This window comes from Mobula birostris, chromosome 1 (assembly GCF_030028105.1).
Source record: "Mobula birostris isolate sMobBir1 chromosome 1, sMobBir1.hap1, whole genome shotgun sequence".
In the NCBI taxonomy this organism is placed as follows: domain Eukaryota; kingdom Metazoa; phylum Chordata; class Chondrichthyes; order Myliobatiformes; family Myliobatidae; genus Mobula; species Mobula birostris.
This window is the reverse complement of record NC_092370.1, coordinates 130,316,282-130,336,366: the sequence shown is the minus strand read 5'-3', so window position 1 is coordinate 130,336,366 and position 20,085 is coordinate 130,316,282. Positions and strand designations below refer to the sequence as shown.

The following is a 20,085-nucleotide window of genomic DNA, read 5'->3' as shown; positions in this document are numbered from 1 at the left end:
TGCCTTAGCAAACCCGCTATTTTTATCCCCCTGATGGGGTATCACCTGTCCATGAAACTTCACACTTCCTATTGTCTCAGCAGGATTGTTAATGAACAGTTCAGGTTCAAAGCAAACTGTCTGTGGCAGATGCCAACATACTGAATTATGTGTCTCTCTCTCATTATCTCTCTTCTCTCTTATTAGCATTTTGAATGGCTCTCCGTTGTCTCTCGTTATCTCTCATTAACATCATCTGTTCTGCAGCTCTGCTTGGCTTCACACATGACACTATGCTTACAAAGGATGTTGCTTCTCGGTTATATTTTAAACATTTTATCCAGGCGGAGTTGTTTCATGTGTTTTGATCTCTCCCTGTGTAATTTTTCTTGCATCAAATAAAAATTCATTAGCTCTTGTTCTGTGACAAAGGTACATTTCTGTGACCCTTTGATTAAATTACTGAACAACTCAATAAACTTGTCAATAGTAAATCTTTCACTGCCATCTTCATCACCTGCAGGTTTCTATCAGCATTCAGAACACTGATTTCATTTCTGATTTCCTAGTCCGTAGGGTGATGCACAACAGGTGTTTCATCATTGGCAATCATCCACTCACGCAGATCTTCTTCATTAAGACTACTTGCTATATACCTTTGAAAGCAAGTCCTATAACACTTTTTGCATACGCAAGCAAATCATGAACAACTGCTTTCTCCTTCGGTACACAAATTCCCGTAAAATCATCATCATCATCAAACATCAAGGCAGGCCGCAACTTATACCAGCCATTCATTAGTGTTGAAGGTTCTACCTTTATCCCTCCCTCCCTCAGTGGTAATCCAGCCACTATTATTTGTGCAATATGTTACGGGGTGTGTTGGCGCGTGACCAAGTGGTTAAGGCGTTTGTCTGGCTGGCTGAGGCAGCGTGTTGTGTCATTGAGCAAGGCCACACATTGCTCTGCGACGACACTGATGCCAAGCTGTAAGGGTCCTAATGCCCTTCCTTTGGACAACATCGGTGGCCTGGAGAGGGGAGACTTGCAGCATGGGAAACTGCTGGTCTTCCATACAACCTTGCCCAGGCCTGCGCCCTGGAAACCTTCCAAGGCGCAAATCCACGGTCTCTCAAGACTAATGGATGCCTATAAATAAAACGTTACCAGGCAAATTTAAACACCTTTCAAGGCCCTAGGGCATTGATTTTTTCCAATCACTAGTGGCTTACATCGGTGAGTACCTGCTGCATCGGTAACTCTGTCCTTAAATTGTTTGAATCCTGTGGGATCTTCCTAGTCTTCTGTTGTTAATGTTTTCCTTGCCAGTATAATGCAAGTTTCATCTGTATTATACCGTTGCTCAGGACCGAGGTTTTCATCAGCTATGAGCTTCACAAATGTATCCATGTACTCGGTAGCTCCTTCATGGTTTGCAGACAGTTTTTCTCCGCACACTTTATGCATGGAAATTCCATGGCGCTTTTTAAACCTTTGAAGTCATCTTCCACTATAGTCGCACTCACGTTCTAATTTAAGTTCTTTATGGAACAACTTAGCTTGGTTCATTATCATATTGCCCGACAAGGCGGCTCCATCACTCCGATGCTGGTGAAACCATTCAATCATTACTTGATCATGCTCAATGCTCTTACCAACTTTCATAGTTTTTCTAATGCTCATTTGCCTCAGCGAATCACTGTTTGCATCAAGTTACAAATACTTTTCTCTTTGGTGCTGTATATCACACTCAATTGATAAACCAATGCCATACAAGTCACATCGCTTATGCACAGAAATATCTTGTTCTTTTTTTCAAACTGTTCAACCTTCTCTTGAATTGATATGGACTGATGTTTACATTTGACACCACCACTGGTACTTGCACTTATCTTAGAAGCCATAGCTAGGGTTAAATTTACCTAAAATAGACAAAAATAAGCACAAAATATTGTGTTTCCCACCCAATAAATGCAATGAAAATAATAAAAATAGCGTGCATTTGTCAAAATGACACTTTTCGTCCCTCTTCCCTCTGGGAGAAGGCTCAGGAGCTTGAAGACTCGTACGGCCAGATTTGGGAACAGCTTCTTTCCAACTGTGATAAGACTGCTGAACAGATCCTGACCCAGATCTGGGCCGTACCCTCCAAATATACGGACCTCCCTCTCAGTTTTTTTGCACTACCTTACTTTCCATTTTTCTATTTTCTATTTATGATCTATAATTTAAATTTTTAATATTTACTAATGATTTGTACTCCAGGGAGCAGGAAGCACAGAATCAAATATCACTGTAATGATTGTACATTCTAGTATCAATTGTTTGGCGACAATAAAGTTATAAAGTATAAAGTATCAAATGAGTCTTGCCATAGATGGCACTGCATGAGCTACACAGAGTGCCATCTGGTGGCCGCTAGTAAACTACGTCTCTGAATTTCATCCGAATTGAAAGACTTCTGGGAAATCGGTAGTTAACCTGTACAAACTGAAGCCCCTGAAGATATCCAACTAAGAACTTGAACTGGAGAGAAGATAACTCCTGTGAGAATGCCATTTGTGACAGTGACGTACAACAACCAACAAGCCACATTTAGTTTGCACGTGATAAAAACAAGAGGACCAGCATTGCGGGGGTGTGACTGGCTGAGGCAACTACACTATATTGGAGATCCATCCACCAATTGCGTGTCACATCCCCCGGAATGAAGCCATGTGAAAGGGAATAATGAAAGGTTCTGGATGATGCCACAGTTGTCTCCGTGTCAAACACCATGAACCGTTGCCCAACAGAGGACTAACAGGTGTTGGTGCTAACCTCTGTGCCTCTGGCTAGAAGTCAGGTTGAACCACAGAAGGACCATGCTGCTCAGAGGAATCATGAATGTAATGAAACAGTGGTTCAACTACAACAGCTTTTGTAGGCAACATATCTGAGGAAACTTCTGGTATGTTAATCAGGCAGTTACTTGTGAAATCTGGCTTATAGCTGGAAGAGAGTTCAAGAAGCTTTAGTAAAGTTGCAAGCATTCAGCTCTTGTGAGTATAAAAAACCAGAATCTACTTTGTGTGCATTAAGGTTACTGCATGAACTTCAAGTGGGAGACAAAATTCTGAATGAATGGAAGGGCAAAAAGAAAGGAGTCAATAGAAATGTGCAAACAGATGATTCATCAGATGATGCTGTGGGTGAGGAACCCAAAATGAAAGATCAGATCATAAAGGGAGCAATTGAAGGATTAGTAAGAGAATATTCCAGTGAACTAAATGCACCTTCCCAAGATTAAGATGCACAAACTAGAAGATGGAGAGAAGGAATGTGAGAAAGAAAAAGACATGGATCAAAGTAGATCCAGAGAGAGAAAAGGAGACAAAAAGCTGACTGGCCTGAGCTGCCTCTTGAGTCGGAAGTCTCTCAATTTAATTCCCAGTCCGGAGATGCAAGAGCAAAACTCTAGGCTGTCACTGTGCTGCTGGGGTTACCTTCAACACTCAGTCACCACCTTATTAGGTACACTGATACACCTGATCTAAATAGCCAACCATGCAGCAGCAACTCAATGTATTAAAGCAAGGAGACGTGGTCAAGAGGTTCAGGTGTTGTCCAGACCAAACAGAATGGGGAACATATGTCATCTAAGTGATTTTGACAATGGAATAATTGCTGGTGCAAGATGGGGTAGTTTGAGTAGCTCAGAATCTGTTGATCTCCTGGGATTTTCAAACACAATCATCTTTAGAGTTTACAGAGAATGGTACAAAAAACATCTAGTTATCGAGAGAGTTAAACCTTCAAGTGGATGGGCTACAGCAAGAGAAGACCACAAACATACACACAGTGGCCATTTTATTAGGTAGAGAACATATAGCTCAGTGGCATTATTTTGAAAAAGGCCTCATCTAAAACGTCTGATCAATATTTAACCCCAGCTCAATCTTTCCTAGTTAAGGTTGATAGATTCCTGATTGGTAAGGGCAACAACATGCACTCAAAGACATTTTAGTGGGTACCTCCTGTATCACACTACTGAGTGTATGTTTGTGGGCTTCTGCTGCTGTAGCCCATTCCCAACCACTTAATATTCCAGAAATTAGCTGTGAGCTGTGCAGTTGTCTGCAGCTTTTGCCCCAACCATTTTACTTGGAAGAGTGACTAACCACAGTTTTCACACTCTCAAGTTACCAGCCAGCCTTCAGTATCATCCTACGGGTATTTCCCAGGCCACCCAATGCACATGCTGACCTGTAGCTTTGCTAATAATGTCACTTAATGGCTATTTCTTCACCCGATATGCCGAGCTAACATAGAACAGTACAGCACAGTACAGGCCCTTCGGCCCACGATGTTGTGCCGACCATTTAACCTACTTTAAGATCAATCTAACCCCTGCGTCCAACATAGCCCTCCATTTTTTATCATCCATGTGCCTAACTAAGAAGTTTTTAAATGTCCCTAACGTAACTGCCTCAACCACCACCCCTGTCAGGGTTTTCCACGCACTCACCTCTCTATGTAAAAGAAAAGTACCTCTGACATCCCCCCTATACTTCCCTCCAAACACCTTAAAATCATGCCCCCTTCTATTAGCCATTTCCACCCTGGGAAAAAGTCTCAGGCTGTCCTCTCGATCTATGCTTCCTATCATGTACATCTCTATCAGCTGCCCTTGCTCCAAAGGGAAAAGCCCCAGCTCACTAAACCTACCCTCTAGGCAGCTTCCTGATAAATTTACAGACATAGTAACTGATAGAAATCCTGCTTGAAGTTATCTTCCCCTCAGGAGGTCTCACTCTCTATTTCAATGAACATCAAGTGTAATTCACCTCAGAGGAGGGAACATTCCAACCTATTACATCAATAAAAGCTAACTTGATTCAATGGAAAACCTTTGTTGTAATTCACAGCCATCCTCTGTAACCACTCGCCTTTCGAACTCAGCAAAGCATCAAAATGAAACATTGCCCCAACTTAACACTGACATTGAGGAACTCTTGGGATTTGTAGTTGGGATTCTGGAAAACAGTAATATAAGAAGCTGGAAATCTAAATCAACACAAACAAGATGCTGGAGGAACTGTGGGCCAGGCAGCATCTATGGTGGGAATAGAACAGTCCTGGTTTTGGGCTAAGACCCTTTATCAGGCCATGGGATGGTGGTGAGTGGGATGTGTGGGGAAGTGGTGGGTGGGTGGGGTGGTGGAGAGAGTTCTAGAAACAACACCAGAGAATAATGGGTACTTTTAGGATAGAATGGAGCTTGCTCATTCTTGCTCAGAACCTCACATCAGCCAAAGAACACACACACCTTTCAACCGTTCTGCCTCAGGAACTTGCAGCTGCAGCTCTGGGTTTGTACTGAGAGAAGGTTACATCATGGACATGAACCCTAAATATTGTGCAGGTGCTGGAAGTGCAGAGCAATGCCGTCCTGTGGGGGGCGTGGCTTATTCTGATTGTCGAAAGTTGCTCCCATTGTGATTGGTTAGTTTAGAAACTGCAGCTGCTTTTCCCATTGATTAGCTGCCTGGTATCCAGTTTCAAATATCCTGGGTATATAGAGAGCACGTGTGGGAGGTTCTCTCCCTTTTCTCTTGTTTAAGGCAAGTGGTGCACATAGCCATTACGAAGGTATGCTCTGTGCCTGTCTTTAACTAAGTTTGTTGTTAACTGTCTATGCCTTACAAGGCACGAAACGAAGACTGTGTGGCGCGCCACTCCTCACACAGACAGTAGGTGGCCTTTGACTCACAATGAGTTCATCCACCCTTTGACAGGTTTTGTTTTTAGTCCTGCTGGGTGCCTACACACCCTCCTCCCTGGTTAACAGAAGTGCACCAGGGGGTGTACCGGTTGAGTCGCTGACAACCCGACCCAAGACAAGTAGTACTGGGCTACGTGGTACCAGTAGCAAGGCAAGGCCCTGACCTGACCTGTATTGTCCGATGCTGGCTGCCTAGGCCTGAGTCGACGTAGTAGTAGTAGTTGTTGTTGTTAACTGTACATATATTTGTTGAACATTCAATTTTTTAGTGTCTGTAACTCGGAGAACATGAATATTTGGTCGAACTTATATTGCTTGTAAATAAATGATTAATATTCCTATTCACAGTCAATGTTTTCTGTCTCACTTGCCAGACCCGCGAATCTGATTCAACTTTACAAACACACACAAGGTGCTGGAGAAACTCAGCAGGGCAGGCAGCATCTATGTAGAGGAATAAACTGTTGACGTTCAGGCTGAGATGTGTCCTGATGATGTCTACCCTCTTTTATGTTCCATGGCATCCACTCAGTGTAGAGCTCAGGGGTCTCTCAAAATCCCTTCCAGAATAATATTTACTTTTCAACTATTAGATAGGCCGCAATCACATTCTTGTTGTGGGATCCTGCTGTATATGTACTTACTAACCAGATGCCTACATTGACCACACTTCATTGCAGTAAAGTTGTTTACTACATAAACACGTTCATCTTTAATAATTTAAGTACTCATCACTAAACCTCATTTCATTTATAAATGTCCTGCATGCCTGGAGAAAATTGATGAAAGCTTATTATTTATTATGATCAGTGTACAGGAGTGAGATAGGATTGGCTGGCTGACTGATGACACAACAACAGCCTTGTACTCAACATCACTAAAACCAAGGAATTAACTGTGGACTTTGGGAAGGGCAAGTCAAGGGAACACATACCAGACCTCATCGAGGTATCAGCAATGGAAAAAGTGAGCAGTTTTAAGCTCCTGGGTGTCAACATCTCTGAAGATCTATCCTAGTCCCAACATATTTATTCAATTACAAAGAAGGCATGTCAGTCGCTGTATTTCATTAGGAGTTTGAGGAGATTTGGTATGTCACCAAAAACTATCAAATTTCTACAGACGTACTAGGGAGAGCGCTGTTTGGTTAGGTCACCATCTGGTATGGGGCACAAAAGTACAGAATCAGAAAAGGCCATAGAATGTTGTAAACTCAGCCAGCTCCATCGTGGGTACTAAACTCCCAACCATCAAGGACATCTTGAAGAGCAGTGCCTCGAGAAGGTGGCATCCATCATTAAGGTCCCTCATCGTCCAGGACGAGCCCTCTTCTCATTGCTACCATCAGAGAGGAGATACAGGAGCCTAAAGAAACACACTCATGAGTTTTAAATAGGTTCAAATAAATAGTGATAGTTTTTAAAAATAAAAATTACATCCTAATGACATTAATTCTTCTCCAAGTTGGCATGCTTAACAAGTATTTTAAAATAAGCTATTTAATAAGCCAAGTATTGAATAAAAGGCTGGTGGAACTCTGTGGGTGAGGCAACAGCTGAGGAGAGAAATGGACGGTCGATGTTTAGGGTTTAGACCCTTCATCTGGATGCTCAACCATTTAGGAACAGCTCCCCTCCCACCCCCACCACCACCCAACATCAGATTTCTGAATGGTCCACAACCCATGAACACTATCACACAATTTTGATTTGTTTTTGCACTACTTATTTATTTTTTAAACACCCAGCAACCACTTTATAAGGTACACCTGCTCATTAATGCAATGACTAATCAGCCAATCATCAGGCTCAATACAGTTGTTGTTCACGCCAAACATCAGAATGGGGAGGAAATGTAATCCAAGTTACTTTGGCTGTGGAATGGTTGTTGGTGCCAGATGGGGTAGTTTGAGTATCTCAGAAATTGCTGGTCTCCAAAAAGAACATCTATTGAGTGGCAAATCTCCGGTTCAAGCTGACAGGAAGGTGACACCAACTTACATAACTATGAATTACAACAGTGGCATGCAGGAAAGCATCTCTGAATGCACAACATGTTATACCTTGAAGTGGATGGGCTACAGCAGTAGAAGACCATGAACGTACACTCAGTGGCCACTTTTCTGGAATTACAGAAGTTACTTAATAAAGTGTTCACTGAATGTATTCCTTAGTTTCTAATAGGTGGAATGAACAAGCTATCAGTGTAGAGCAGAAAACTTCAGAATTCTGAAAATACTTCACTAAGGCAATCATTTTACTGAATATACACTGAAGATATCCAATGTGACTAGGAAGCATAGAAACAGAAAAATACAATGAAAGAATTATCCATTTTAGAAATTGCTGCCGAAAAAAGTACGCTTTACCTACCTTTTCCTGATCATTATTCTGCTGTTTCCATTCTGCCGCCTCCATAGTCTCACATATGGCAACTCAAAGGCATGCACATTTCTCAGCACTGCTCCAAGATAATGAAAAAATAGTCACAATCGTGTCTTTTTCTATATATAATACTTTGAACTGGTACCAATGGGAGTCTATAGAGGAAGAATGGAGAAGTGGGGCATATAGATAACATAAACAATGAAAGAAGGCACATTAGGCTCAGTGGAAAAACTGGAAGCCACGTACCACCTAAAGAAACACATCCTCAACAGCTCGAATTAACTGTTCTTTCACCCATTAAACTTCAGAAAATTTTTAAAGTTCAACGTAAATTTTATTATCAAAGTAGATATATGTTACCATATAAAACCCTGAGATTCATTTTCTTGTGAGCATCTCAACAAATCTATAGAATAATAACTATAACAGGGTCAATGAAAGACTGCCCAACTAGGGCATCCAATCAGAGTGCAGAAGACAACAAACTGCAAATGAAAAAGAAAAAATAATAATATGAATAAATAAGCAATAAATATTGAGAACATGAAACAAAGTGTCCTTGAAAATGAGTCCACCGGTTGTGGGAACATTTCAACGATGGGGCAAGTGAAGTTGAGTGAAGCTACCCCCTTTTGTTCAAGAGCCTGATGGCTGAGGGGTAGTAGTTGTTCCTGAACCAGGTGGTGCAAGTCCTGAGGCTCTTGAACTTTCCTGATGGCAGCGAGAAGATAGCAAATCATGGGTGGTGGGGGTCCCTAATGATGGATGTTGCTTTCCTAGGGCAGCTTTTCATTTTTTCTGATTTACAACATAATGACCTCTAGAAATCATGCACAGAACATATCTTTTGAACATTGGTCAATTGTCAGTCTTGTTTATGTAGTCTTCCATAAATTCTAATGTACTTCTTTATTTCCTGTAAATGCCTACAGGAAAATAAATGTCAAGGTAGAATATGGTAACATATGCTTACTTTTACTTCCCCTTGGGAGGTCTTAGTCACTCTTTCAATGAACAATAAATGCTAATGTGCCTCAGGAAAGGGAAAATGACAATCTATTACATCAATAAAAACTAACCCAGTTCAATGGATAAACTTCATTGTGGTTTGCTGATTACAAATCTACACAAGACAAAGGAACAGAATTAGTCTATTTGGCCCATTGAATCTGCTTTCCCATAACCGTATCTGATCACAGCAAACCATCTTGATGGACCTCTCTCCCAATTCCGAGATGTTAAATGCCTTAAACACTGGGAAGGGATTGATTTTATTAACGTTATCAAAATTATCATTGAAGATTTAAAGTGACCTTATGTACAGACATACATTTGGGACACTCAGTATTTCAGTTTGAAATCCGAACTCAACACTGGGTTCAGATCAAAATAATTCAGATGATGGAAAACTGAAAACAAGAAAAATTATAAACACAAGAAATTCTGTGGATGTTGGAAATCTAGAGCAACACAAACACTCAATGCTGGAGGAATTCAACAGGTTGGGAAGCATCCATGAAGAGAATAAACAGTCAGCATTTCGGGCTGAGACCCTTCATCAATACTGGGAAAAGGAACAGGGAAGAAGCCAGAATAAGAAGGGAACGGGTATAAGCTGGCAGGTGATAGGTCAACCAGGCGAGGGTTGGGTAGGTGGGATGAAGTGAGAAGCTGGGAGGTGATCGGTGAAAAAGATAAAAGGCTGAAGAAGAAGGAATCTGATAGTAGAGTAGAGTGGACCATGGACTGTGGGAGAAAGGGAAGGATGGGCACCAGAGGGAGATGATGGGCAGGTGAGGAGAAGAAGTAAGAGGGAAGTTAGAATAGGAAATGGAAAAGGGGGCTGGGACAGAATAAAAAAATACTGTTGGAAACACTCAGTCACACAGCTTCTGGGAAGTGAGAAGGAAATTTAACTTCTCAGATCAAAGAGTTTTCATCATAATCCAACATCATTTCTAAGTAGTCTGTATGTCCTCTCCATGGAATGTGTGGTTTTCCCTGGTGCTCAAGAATCCTCCTGCAGTCCAAAGATGTACTGTTTATCAGGTTAATTGGTCATTGTAAATTGTCCCGTAATTAGGCTAAAGCTAAAATTGGACGTTGCTGGTGGTCGGACGGTGCGGCTCAAAAGGAGCCTGTTCCACTGTGTTACAGATTGTGTGCTGGGGAAAGAATAGTGAAGGCTAATAACTAATAGGGGTGTGAGTTCTGCTAACATGGGAACAAGGAATTGCAGATGAAAGCAGAAACATGTAATACAACAGTGATGACACCCAAGTTTCAGGAACCTCACTAATTATGTTCTAGTGTGCAGCCATTGTTATAACAGAAAACTGGGATTACTGTTAGACGTGCGGATAATCATTTTATTCTGTAATCAGGACCTGGTCTGTTACTTAATTAAGTCTTCCCATTATTCTGTTGCCATTCTGTTATCAAAATGTAGTTCCACTGGTAATCTCGTCAACTGAGAATGTAAAAGCTCTAGCATATTCATGCTCAGGTAGATCAGCTGTGACTGGTTTCTAGATGCTCACCTGATTTTTTTTTTAAATAAACCCTCCTGTTATTTCGAATACCAACTCCATGTTATCTTTCAGTTTGATCCTACGACATGCAATAATTTCCCCAGTAACAGGGTAATAAGCGCGGTCACCCATTGTATTACACCCTTCATTTGGAAGTGCATCGAACATTGGAAAATGCTTCAATAAACACAAGAAACTTGCAAGTGGAAGCTATATCCCTGGAAAATCATATTCCATTTCAGGGAGAATGAAAAAGAATTTAATAAGTGTGGTGCTGAGAGAAAACTGACCACACTTCAGAATTTCCAGGCCAGTGGCTACTGAATGAAAGAACTTCCATTTGCATGGGGTAGTGATAATATCTTTTGGGATTGTATAAAATGTCTGACAGATTTAAAAAGAAGAATTATTGTTTGGATAAATCTTGGCTGAGGCATTGAAGAGCTGATTAGATGGGGTCATACAGAGTTGATTCATGGAAACAGGAAATTAGGACAACCTCGTCCACTCTATCAAGCCTGCGCTTTTACATTAGGGTTCGTGTAAAAACCAAAGCTGACCTAAGGCATTTATTCTCTCCACATCCTCATCAATTCAGACTGAATTCTGCCAGTCAACAGCACATTATAGGTAAACCTAGGTTAACTGGCCACTATAGTCATGCAGTCATGGGGTGAGGGGGAACTGGAGGGAGAGGAGCAGGGGAAGGAGAAGTTGAGGGGGCAAGGGCAAGTGAGGGAAATAGACAAAGAAACATTGCACCATTTGTGAATGTCTTCCACCTCTCAAGTAGATACTTCTCACATTAGTCCAGCACCGGACTGCCTTATGGAGTGAAATTGAATTTGGAACTCACCAGAGTATCCTTCTTCAGCATGTTCACAAACGAGATACAAGGTGAAATATTCCAAAAGGTGCCTCGGTAGTTCAATTTTCTGGGCTGCAATCTTTTAAAAGCAAATCACCTCATTACTGAAGAACATTTGTTGCAGAGAGGAAAAAAAACATCTTAAGAATTAAGAGAAATTTGACTCAATTAGCTACTACAAGGGAAAGTTATTAAGAAACAGGAGAAGGCCATTGGGAGCAATCCCATCAATGAGAATCAATATCTAATTATTTATAAGAGTTGATTAAGAGTTAATTTATGTAATATTCTGAACATAGGAGAGGTAACACATACCAACACGGACACAATGAGATAAATCTTTTGTGATCCTAACATACAGTATATTGAAGCATTTGCTGTTTATGAAGCAAGAAGTTCAAACCAGGACCACAGACTGTTCCAAGTTGGCCTTTGCTTTTTTTTTGTTCCCTTCTCACAACTTTCCAATGTTAGAAGATTTCTTTCGGAACTATCCTCCAGCAGATTAACAGGTGAACATCCTCATTGAAACTTGGAAATCTTTGGCTCATAATCGCTCAAACTGGAGAAGAGGTGTTTGAGATGGCACTGAGAACTCTGGGTCCAGGCATCAGGGTGTACAGAAGTGTACGATAAGTACTGAGAAAAGCTCACCATTTCCCAAACCAACAAGCTCCTCCACCTGGAGCAAAAATCTGCAGATCCTACATTGGCCTCAAGACTCAAGACTGTTTATTGCCATACATCAGTACATTCGTGTAAAGGAGAATAAAATGATTGCTACTCTGGATCTGATGCAGCATAAACAAAACATCAAGAGTAAAAAATACAATAAATACAAATATAAAAGCAATCCTAGAAAACAAGTATACAAGTAACTGTTGACAGTGGCCACATATACAGTGCCTATAAAAAGCATTCACCCCCTGGGAAGTTATCATGTTTTATTGTTTTCCAACATTAAACCAGTGAACTTAATTTGGTCTTTTTGACACTGACCAACAGAAAAAGACTCTTCCGTGTCAAAGTGAAAAGAGATCTCTACAAAGCAATCTAAATACTCTTAGTTCATCCGCCATATCACTGTTCCCTGTTATTATTTCTCTGGCCTCATTTTCTAGTAGTACTATATCTACTCTCATCTCTCTTATTTTTTACATACTTGAAAAATCTTTTACTATCCACTTTGATATTGTTTGCTAGCTTGCTTTCATATTTCATCTTTTCCCTTCTAATGATTCTTTTGGTTGCTCTCCATAGGTTTTTAAAAGCTTCCTAATCCTCTATCTTGCCACTAATTTTTGCATTGTTGTATGCCCTTTTTTTGTTTTTACATTAGCTTTGACTTTCCTTCTCAGCCACGGTTGTACTACTTTACCATTTGAGCATTTCTTCATTTTTGGAATACATCTGTCTGTCTATCCTGCACCTTCCTTATTTTTCCCAGAAACACACACCATCGCTGCTCTACTGTCACACCTGCCAGAAACTCCTTCCAATTTACTTTAGGGAACTCCTTTCTCATACCACTGTAACTTCCTTTACTCCACTGAAATACTGCTATGTCAGACTTATCTTCCTCCCTATCAAATTTCAAGTAGAAGTCAATCATATTGTGATCACTAAGGGTTCTTTATCCTTACGCTCCCTAATCGTCTCCAGTTCATTACTTCACACCCAATCCAGTACAGCTGATCCCCTAGTAGGCTTAATGACTGCTCTAAAAAGCTATCTCATGGGCATTCAACAGACTTACTCCCTCAAGATCCATTACAAACCTGATTTTCCAAATCAACCTGCATGTTAAAATCTCCCATGACTACCATAACATTGCCCCTTTGACTCGCCTTTTTTATTTCCTGTTGTAATCTGTGGTCCACATCCCAGCTACTGTTGGGGAGCCTGTAGTGTTCTCGTGCAGTGTGTTGAAACTCAGACTAAACACCAAGATAAACCGGAGCCAATGAAGGCAGAGTCGTAGTAAGGTTAACCATTTACTGTTCACTCTTCCACATTAACATCGTAAGGTGAAAACTGTTGATAAAAAAAATACAAACATATACAGCAACACACATAAAAGTTGCTGGTGAACGCAGCAGGCCAGGCAGCACCTCTAGGAAGAGGTGCAGTCGACGTTTCAGGCCGAGACCCTTCGTCAGGACTAACTAAAGGAAGAGCTAGTAAGGGATTTGAAAGTTGGAGGGGGAGGGGGAGATCCAAAATGATAGGAGAAGACAGGAGGGGGAGGGATAGAGCCAAGAGCTGTACAGGTGATTGGCAAAAGGGATACGAGAGGATCATGGGACAGGAGATCCAGGGAGAAAGACAAGGGGGGGGGGGCCCAGAGGATGGGCAAGGGGTATATTCAGAGGGACAGAGGGAGAAAAAGGAGAGTGAGAGAAAGAATGTGTGTATAAAAATAAATAACGGATGGGGTACAAGGGGGAGGTGGGGCACTAGCGGAAGTTAGAGAAGTCAATGTTCATGCCATCAGGTTGGAGGCTACCCAGACGGAATATAAGGTGTTGTTCCTCCAACCTGAGTGTGGCTTCATCTTTACAGTAGAGGAGGCTGTGGAAAGACATGTCAGAATGGGAATGGGATGTGGAATTAAAATGTGTGGCCACTGGGAGATCCTGCTTTCTCTGGCGGACAGAGCATAGATGTTCAGCAAAGCGGTCTCCCAGCCTGCGTCGGGTCTCGCCAATATATAGAAGGCCACAGCGTCTGTTTCATTCTGGAGACCAGGCGCGCTCTCTTCCTTTAGCGAGTGTCTCCAGCTGCCCCGAGTAGCGGGCGAGGGGGTCCCGTCAAACCGCCCCCGGGCCCAAGCCCACCCCGCGTGGAAATTGAAAAGCCGCCCCAACTGCCGCTTCCTTAACAGAAAAAACCGCGTTAATATTTTTACTTCAAATACATTCTTATGAACTTACGGCGTTGCTTCTATAATGGTTCTTTGTGGGTAGAAGCGGAGCACTTCGCCATCATGCTGCAAGCATGGCACCCGCCTTCACACCTTCCCCAACCGGAGGTTACGCATAAGACACGACGAAACCGGAGGTGACGTCATCGCATGCCGCGATATACCTCAGACAATAAATTTACCTTTGTTATACTGTAACTTAATTATCAACCTTTAACTTTAACTAGAAGATAATTACAAACAAATGACTTAAAGCGTAGACCCAACAAAGTCAAATAAATACCTTAAGGGCAACACAGGGCCTCTATATAACTGCCATCAGGGTCCTTTTACCCTTGCAGTTTCTTAACTCAACCCACAAGGATTTAATATCTTCTGATCCTATGTCACATCTTTCTACTGACTTGATGCCATTCTTTACCATTAGAGCCACACTACCCCCCTCTGCTTATTCCCTCCGATATAATGTGTAACCTTGGACATTCAGCTCCTAACTACAACCACCCTTCAGCCACAATTCGGTGATGGCCACAACATTATACCTGACAATCTGTAATAGTGCAACAAGATCATCCATCTTATGTCGTATACTCTCTGCATAGAGATATAACACTTTGAATACTGTATTTGCTACTCTTTTTTATTCTGTGTCCCTAAATGATTTGGGTACAGCTTCTTTCCAACTGTGATAAGACTGCTGAACGGATCCTGACCCGGATCTGGGCCGTACCCTCCAGACATACTGGCCTGCCTCTCGGTTTTTTTGCATTACCCTACTTTCCATTTTTCTATTTTCTATTTATGATTTATAATTTAAATTTTTAATATTTACTAATTTTACTATTTTAATATTTAATATTTGTAATCCAGGGCATGGGAAGTGCAGAATCAAATATCACTGTGATGATTGTACGTTCTAGTATCAATTGTTTGGTGACAATAAAGTATAAGTAATGCATTGATACTCACCCTTCTGGCTGCAATGTTGTCCTATCATCTGCCTGCCCTTCCTGACAATCTGACTGCACTCTATCTGTGCTCTTTTATCATTCACCCTATCCTGAGTTCCTTCATTCCAGTTTCCATCCTCCTGCCAAGTTAGTTTAAACCCTCCCTGGCAGCTCTAACAAACCTACCTGCAAGAATATTGGTCCCTCTCAGGTTCAGGTGCAACCCATCCCTTTTGTACAGCTCATACCTCCCCCGGAAGAGATCCCAATAATCCAAGAACCTGAAGCCCTACCGCTACACCAGCTCCTTAGCCACACATTTATCCGCCAAATCGTCCTACTTCTGCATTTGTATCTTCGCTGATGCGTGGCACAGGTAGCAATCTAGAAATTTCTAACCTGGAGGTCCCGCTTTTCAGTTTTCTGCCTAGCTCTCTAAATTCTCTCTTCCGGACTTCTTTACTTTTCCTTCCTATGACATTCATCTGACTGCTTGCTCTCCCTCTCTAAAATACTGTGGACGCCATTCAAAAAGAGCTGTCACCATCATATCATGTATGCAGCAAGATGTGGCATATGTCAATCAACACAGTCTTAAATGATCCCAAGGCTAAATAGTTCATAACCATCACAGACTCCACGGGGAGAGCAGACTAAACATAAGTCGGTATGTCTCCATTTGTCAAACTCTTGTTGCAGGCAATGACAAACATCAGCGACCATCCCAAAATTTTGCCTTCGGAATATCTTCCTTTGCAAACAAATAGGAGCTTATCGCGCAGAAGACTGTTGGTGGTGACGAATCGGCAGATAGGAGGGAAATTGAAATTGAAAATTCGGTTGAATGGTGCGACAATAACAACCTCGCACTCAAAGTCGGCAAAATCAAAGGGCTGATTATCGACCACAGGAGGAAAGGGGTGGCCAAAAGGCACCAGCCACCAAAACCTAAACCTAAGAGGAGGCAAAAACAAAAAAATGGAAGTGGATCCACATCACCCTCCCAGTCTTCCTCCCCCTGTGGGACTCTTTCCTAGGATCCTAAATGACGGGCTGCCGGAAGCTCCTATTACGGATGTAGCAATGGCCGCCGCACAACATAGGCCGCCCGGCAGCTGCAAGGACAAATACGATTGTCTCAGTCCCATTGCGGGAACCAGCTTCCCTCATATGGACAGGTTTCCCCATCCAGTGTTTCGAGCACAGGGGTCCGTCTGCACCCATGGAACGGGAACAGTCACCAACTGCGGACATGACACAGGGTGGAGGGATGCAAACGCGGTCACAGACCGGGAGAGTACAGGCTACGGAGCAGGTGGCAGGACCTAGCGACAGCTATCGGGAAAGTGAGCTACCTGACAAGTACAACCCATACGCGGGTACAGTACCCCGAATAATGATGAGAGATATACCGATCCTCAAGCCCCGGACCTCTGCGGAAACTGGGAGTATTATCAGCGACTCCCTTAACCCCATCAGGAAACCTGTCGTGTTCCACAATGGTTTAGTAATGGAATGTTTAACCCTTTACCCTGAGATGTGCAGCGACTCCTGCGGGTCTCCTGTGGCATCGCCTGGTCCGCCCTCAAACAACGCTGTACCCCCGGGGAGCAAATGGCGATTGGGTCCCGAGTGAAGGTGGAGGTGACGTCAACTTCAGTATGCAGACATGGTCAGAACGGGCCAAAGAGACAATCCTAGCAGGGCTCAGACAGCATAGTGATTCTGGGAAGGTCGCCAGATGTCAGCAGAAAAAGGATGAGCCCTTAACAGATTTCATTTCCTGGTTTAAAGAGGCGTGGGAAAATAGTGCAGGAATACAATTGGAACGGGATGGACCTTTGGCATTGGCGGTGCAAACCTTTTTAAACTGTTTGCCCGAATTGAAATTTTCTAACCTGGAGTGACAGAATAAGACATGGGAAGAAGTCTAATTAACGCGGGACGCAATGGATTGTTTAAAAGTACTGGGGAAGCGAAGGGGCAGTGTGTTTAGCAGGAAAGAGGGCGTAATGAAGGAAGAGGTCGCAGGAGTGGAAATGGGGGAGGAAGAGAAAGAAAGAAGGATAAAGATCAGGATGCATGCTATCATTACGGGAGAAAGGGACACTGCGCACGGGAGTGTCGCACCCGTTCTGAGGGAAATAGCGGAGATGAGAGAGAGAGAGCGAGAGCGACAGAGAGAGACTCTTTGAATATACACTCAGAGTAATCCCTTTTCCCAGGATCAGCAATGGGGCTGGGCGATTCAGGCTGCAATGACCAGACTTTCTACAAGACCCGTGAAAGACCCCATAGCCGAAATACAAGTAGGCCCAGAGAAGGGTGCAAGTCCTGACCGATTCCGGCGCTACCTTATCGTCCGTATCCCCCTCTGTGGACTTGCCAAAGGGAGGGGAAAATGTTAAGGCTGTGGGGATAGGCGGAATCCCCATCATAGAGCCTTTATACGGATCTGTTAATATTAAATTGGGAGACCACACGGTACAAGAATTATTTGCAGTGGCCCGAAAGTCACCCGTCAATATATTGAGTCGAAGAGTTTTGGGCGAACTACAGACGGCTTGTACCTCAAGTTGCCTGACCCCAATGCGCCACGATTTCAGGCGATGAATTAACGCAATCTGTGAATCAAAAGGAGTCGCCTGTCCTATGTAGTTGGCAGATAAAGGGGATTCCCTGGGAAAATATATACTGCAATCCGTAATTGAAAATGAAACCACATCGGGGGGCTTTTTGGTGGGGCTAATTACCAATTACTAAGGAAATTACATTGCACAGCTGCTTTCCGGTTTCCTGATGTTGATGATGGATACAAGAGAAAAAAAACCGTGGCTCAAGACAGAGAGATTTATAATCTGTGCTTTAAGGCCAAATATTTTTAGCTCCGAAGGGATGGCCGCCGGAATGCAGCCCCCTTCTCAGATAAATTACTTCCCGGGTGGAGACCATGTATCGCCGGGTCCGATGGTGAAGCGCTTAAAAAAGCAAACTCGGGGCACCTTCTGTTGGCGTAGCCTCTTTTGGTCCCGGTAGTGGAGTGATAGTGACAAATCCTCTTAAGACTCTCCTTTCCAGGATCCCTTGTATCTTTAGACGGGAAAGCCCAACCCCTCTCCTCAGTATGACTCTCCACTTCGACTGAAAGAAGCCGACCCGTTCTTGCGGGTATTGCACAGTCCTGTGGGTCTGGTTTCCTCTGCGGCACCTCACCGTGTCACACTAAAGAGAAATGTGGGACCCCCACATTGCCAATCCCAAAACTGGGCAGGCCGGACGCATGGCAGTTTATGCAAGATTTGTGGGCTGTCAACCAGGTAGTACAGCCCCTTTTCCCGCCCGGTTGTACCGGACACAAACGCCATTTTGCCCTCTATACCACCCGAATCTGGATGGTACGCGGTTATTAACCTCTGCTCCGCCTTCTTCTCGGTCCCCTTGCACGAGGACAGTCAATACCTATTCGCCTTTACGTATAATGGACAGCAATACACCTGGACGAGTTTGCGTTCGGGATGCACTGGGAGACTAGCGGTACTGTATATGGAGCTGCTGTGCGGGGCGAACTGAATACATTACTGTTACCAGGCACTACTGTCGGTTTACAATATGCTAGCCACCAAGCCAATAGCGATTTCCAGAAAGACCCTGTAAGTGTAACGCTGTTACACCACCAGCCAGCCCGTGGACACCGAACTTCAATATCTAAGTGACAGTTCTGCCAAATGTCTGCTACCTATTTGGGCTGTGTCCTGCGGCAAGGCACTAGAAGACTTGGTCCTGAAATCCGCAATCGTACTAATTTTTTTTTAGAAAACCAGTTGCTTGCATTGCTCGGGATGACAGATTACTGTCGATATTGGGATCCTGAATACCGAGCCTATGATGCTATGATACGCTCAGCTACATACAGGACGCACCGTCTCAAAGCCAGTGGAGCCCGGAAATGAAACAGGCACTTGAGGCTCTGAAGAATGAACTGCTCCACGCATCAATCTTGGGCACTATTGGCTACTCCAAATCCTTCCAGTTACATACTAGTGAAAAGGAACGATTTACCCGCGCCATGCTGACTCAGGAACACGGCGGCTTGAAAAGACCGGTGGCATATTACTCCACCGGAGTGATGGTTCAATGATAGTGCCTATAATATTGGACCATTCCTACACAGTGTTGACTCCTCGCGCGGTAATGCTGCTCCTCAGTTCCACAGGAACACATACTTTACAGCAGTGGTCCCCAACCACCAGGCCGCGGACCGGTACCGGACGGCAAAGCACGTGCTACCTGGCCGTGAGAAAACAATATGATTTGGCAATAGGAGTCAGCTGCACCTTTCCTCATTCCCTGTCACACACTGTTGAGCTTGAACGCACGCGAGGTTAGTACGCACGCGTCATCCATGTCAGCGCGGGGAGGATATCAACTCCTCGAGCTTGCAAATGACGGCGGGCTGAAAATACATTTGACATAACATCACTGCTGGCATTCTGGGTCAAAGTCAAGGCTAAATATCCTGAGATAACCATGAAAGCATTGAAAACGTTGCTTCCATTTCCAACATATTTCTGCGAAACGGGGTTTTCTGCAATGAATGCAAAGAAAACTAAATTGCGGAATACACAGGACATAAGGAACCCCCTTCGAATATCACTGTCTCCCATCACCCCTCGATAGGACCAT

General features: G+C 43.2%; 1 protein-coding gene across 4 annotated transcripts in view; it reads right to left on the bottom strand.

Annotated features, from left to right (window-relative positions):
• Nucleotides 1-6,561: 6,561 nt before the first annotated feature.
• The window catches only part of LOC140205208 (sorting nexin-17-like), a 31,318-nt gene continuing 17,794 nt past the window's right edge, over nucleotides 6,562-20,085 (bottom strand). The window contains exons 1-4 of one of the 4 annotated variants that reach the window (XR_011887812.1): nucleotides 16,934-17,138; nucleotides 11,518-11,608; nucleotides 8,116-8,203; nucleotides 6,562-7,108 (exon numbers count right to left, since the gene is read on the bottom strand). Coding sequence is in view for 1 of the 4 variants with exons in the window: in XM_072272638.1 (XP_072128739.1) it covers nucleotides 7,051-7,108; nucleotides 8,116-8,203; nucleotides 11,518-11,608 (237 nt within the window). In the remaining 3 variants the exon portion in view is untranslated. Of the gene's footprint in view, nucleotides 7,109-8,115; nucleotides 8,204-11,517; nucleotides 11,609-13,376; nucleotides 13,542-14,462; nucleotides 14,651-16,933; nucleotides 17,139-20,085 lie in introns of those variants that run through there. The other 3 variants (XR_011887800.1, XR_011887806.1, XM_072272638.1) reach the window with 3 other exon arrangements.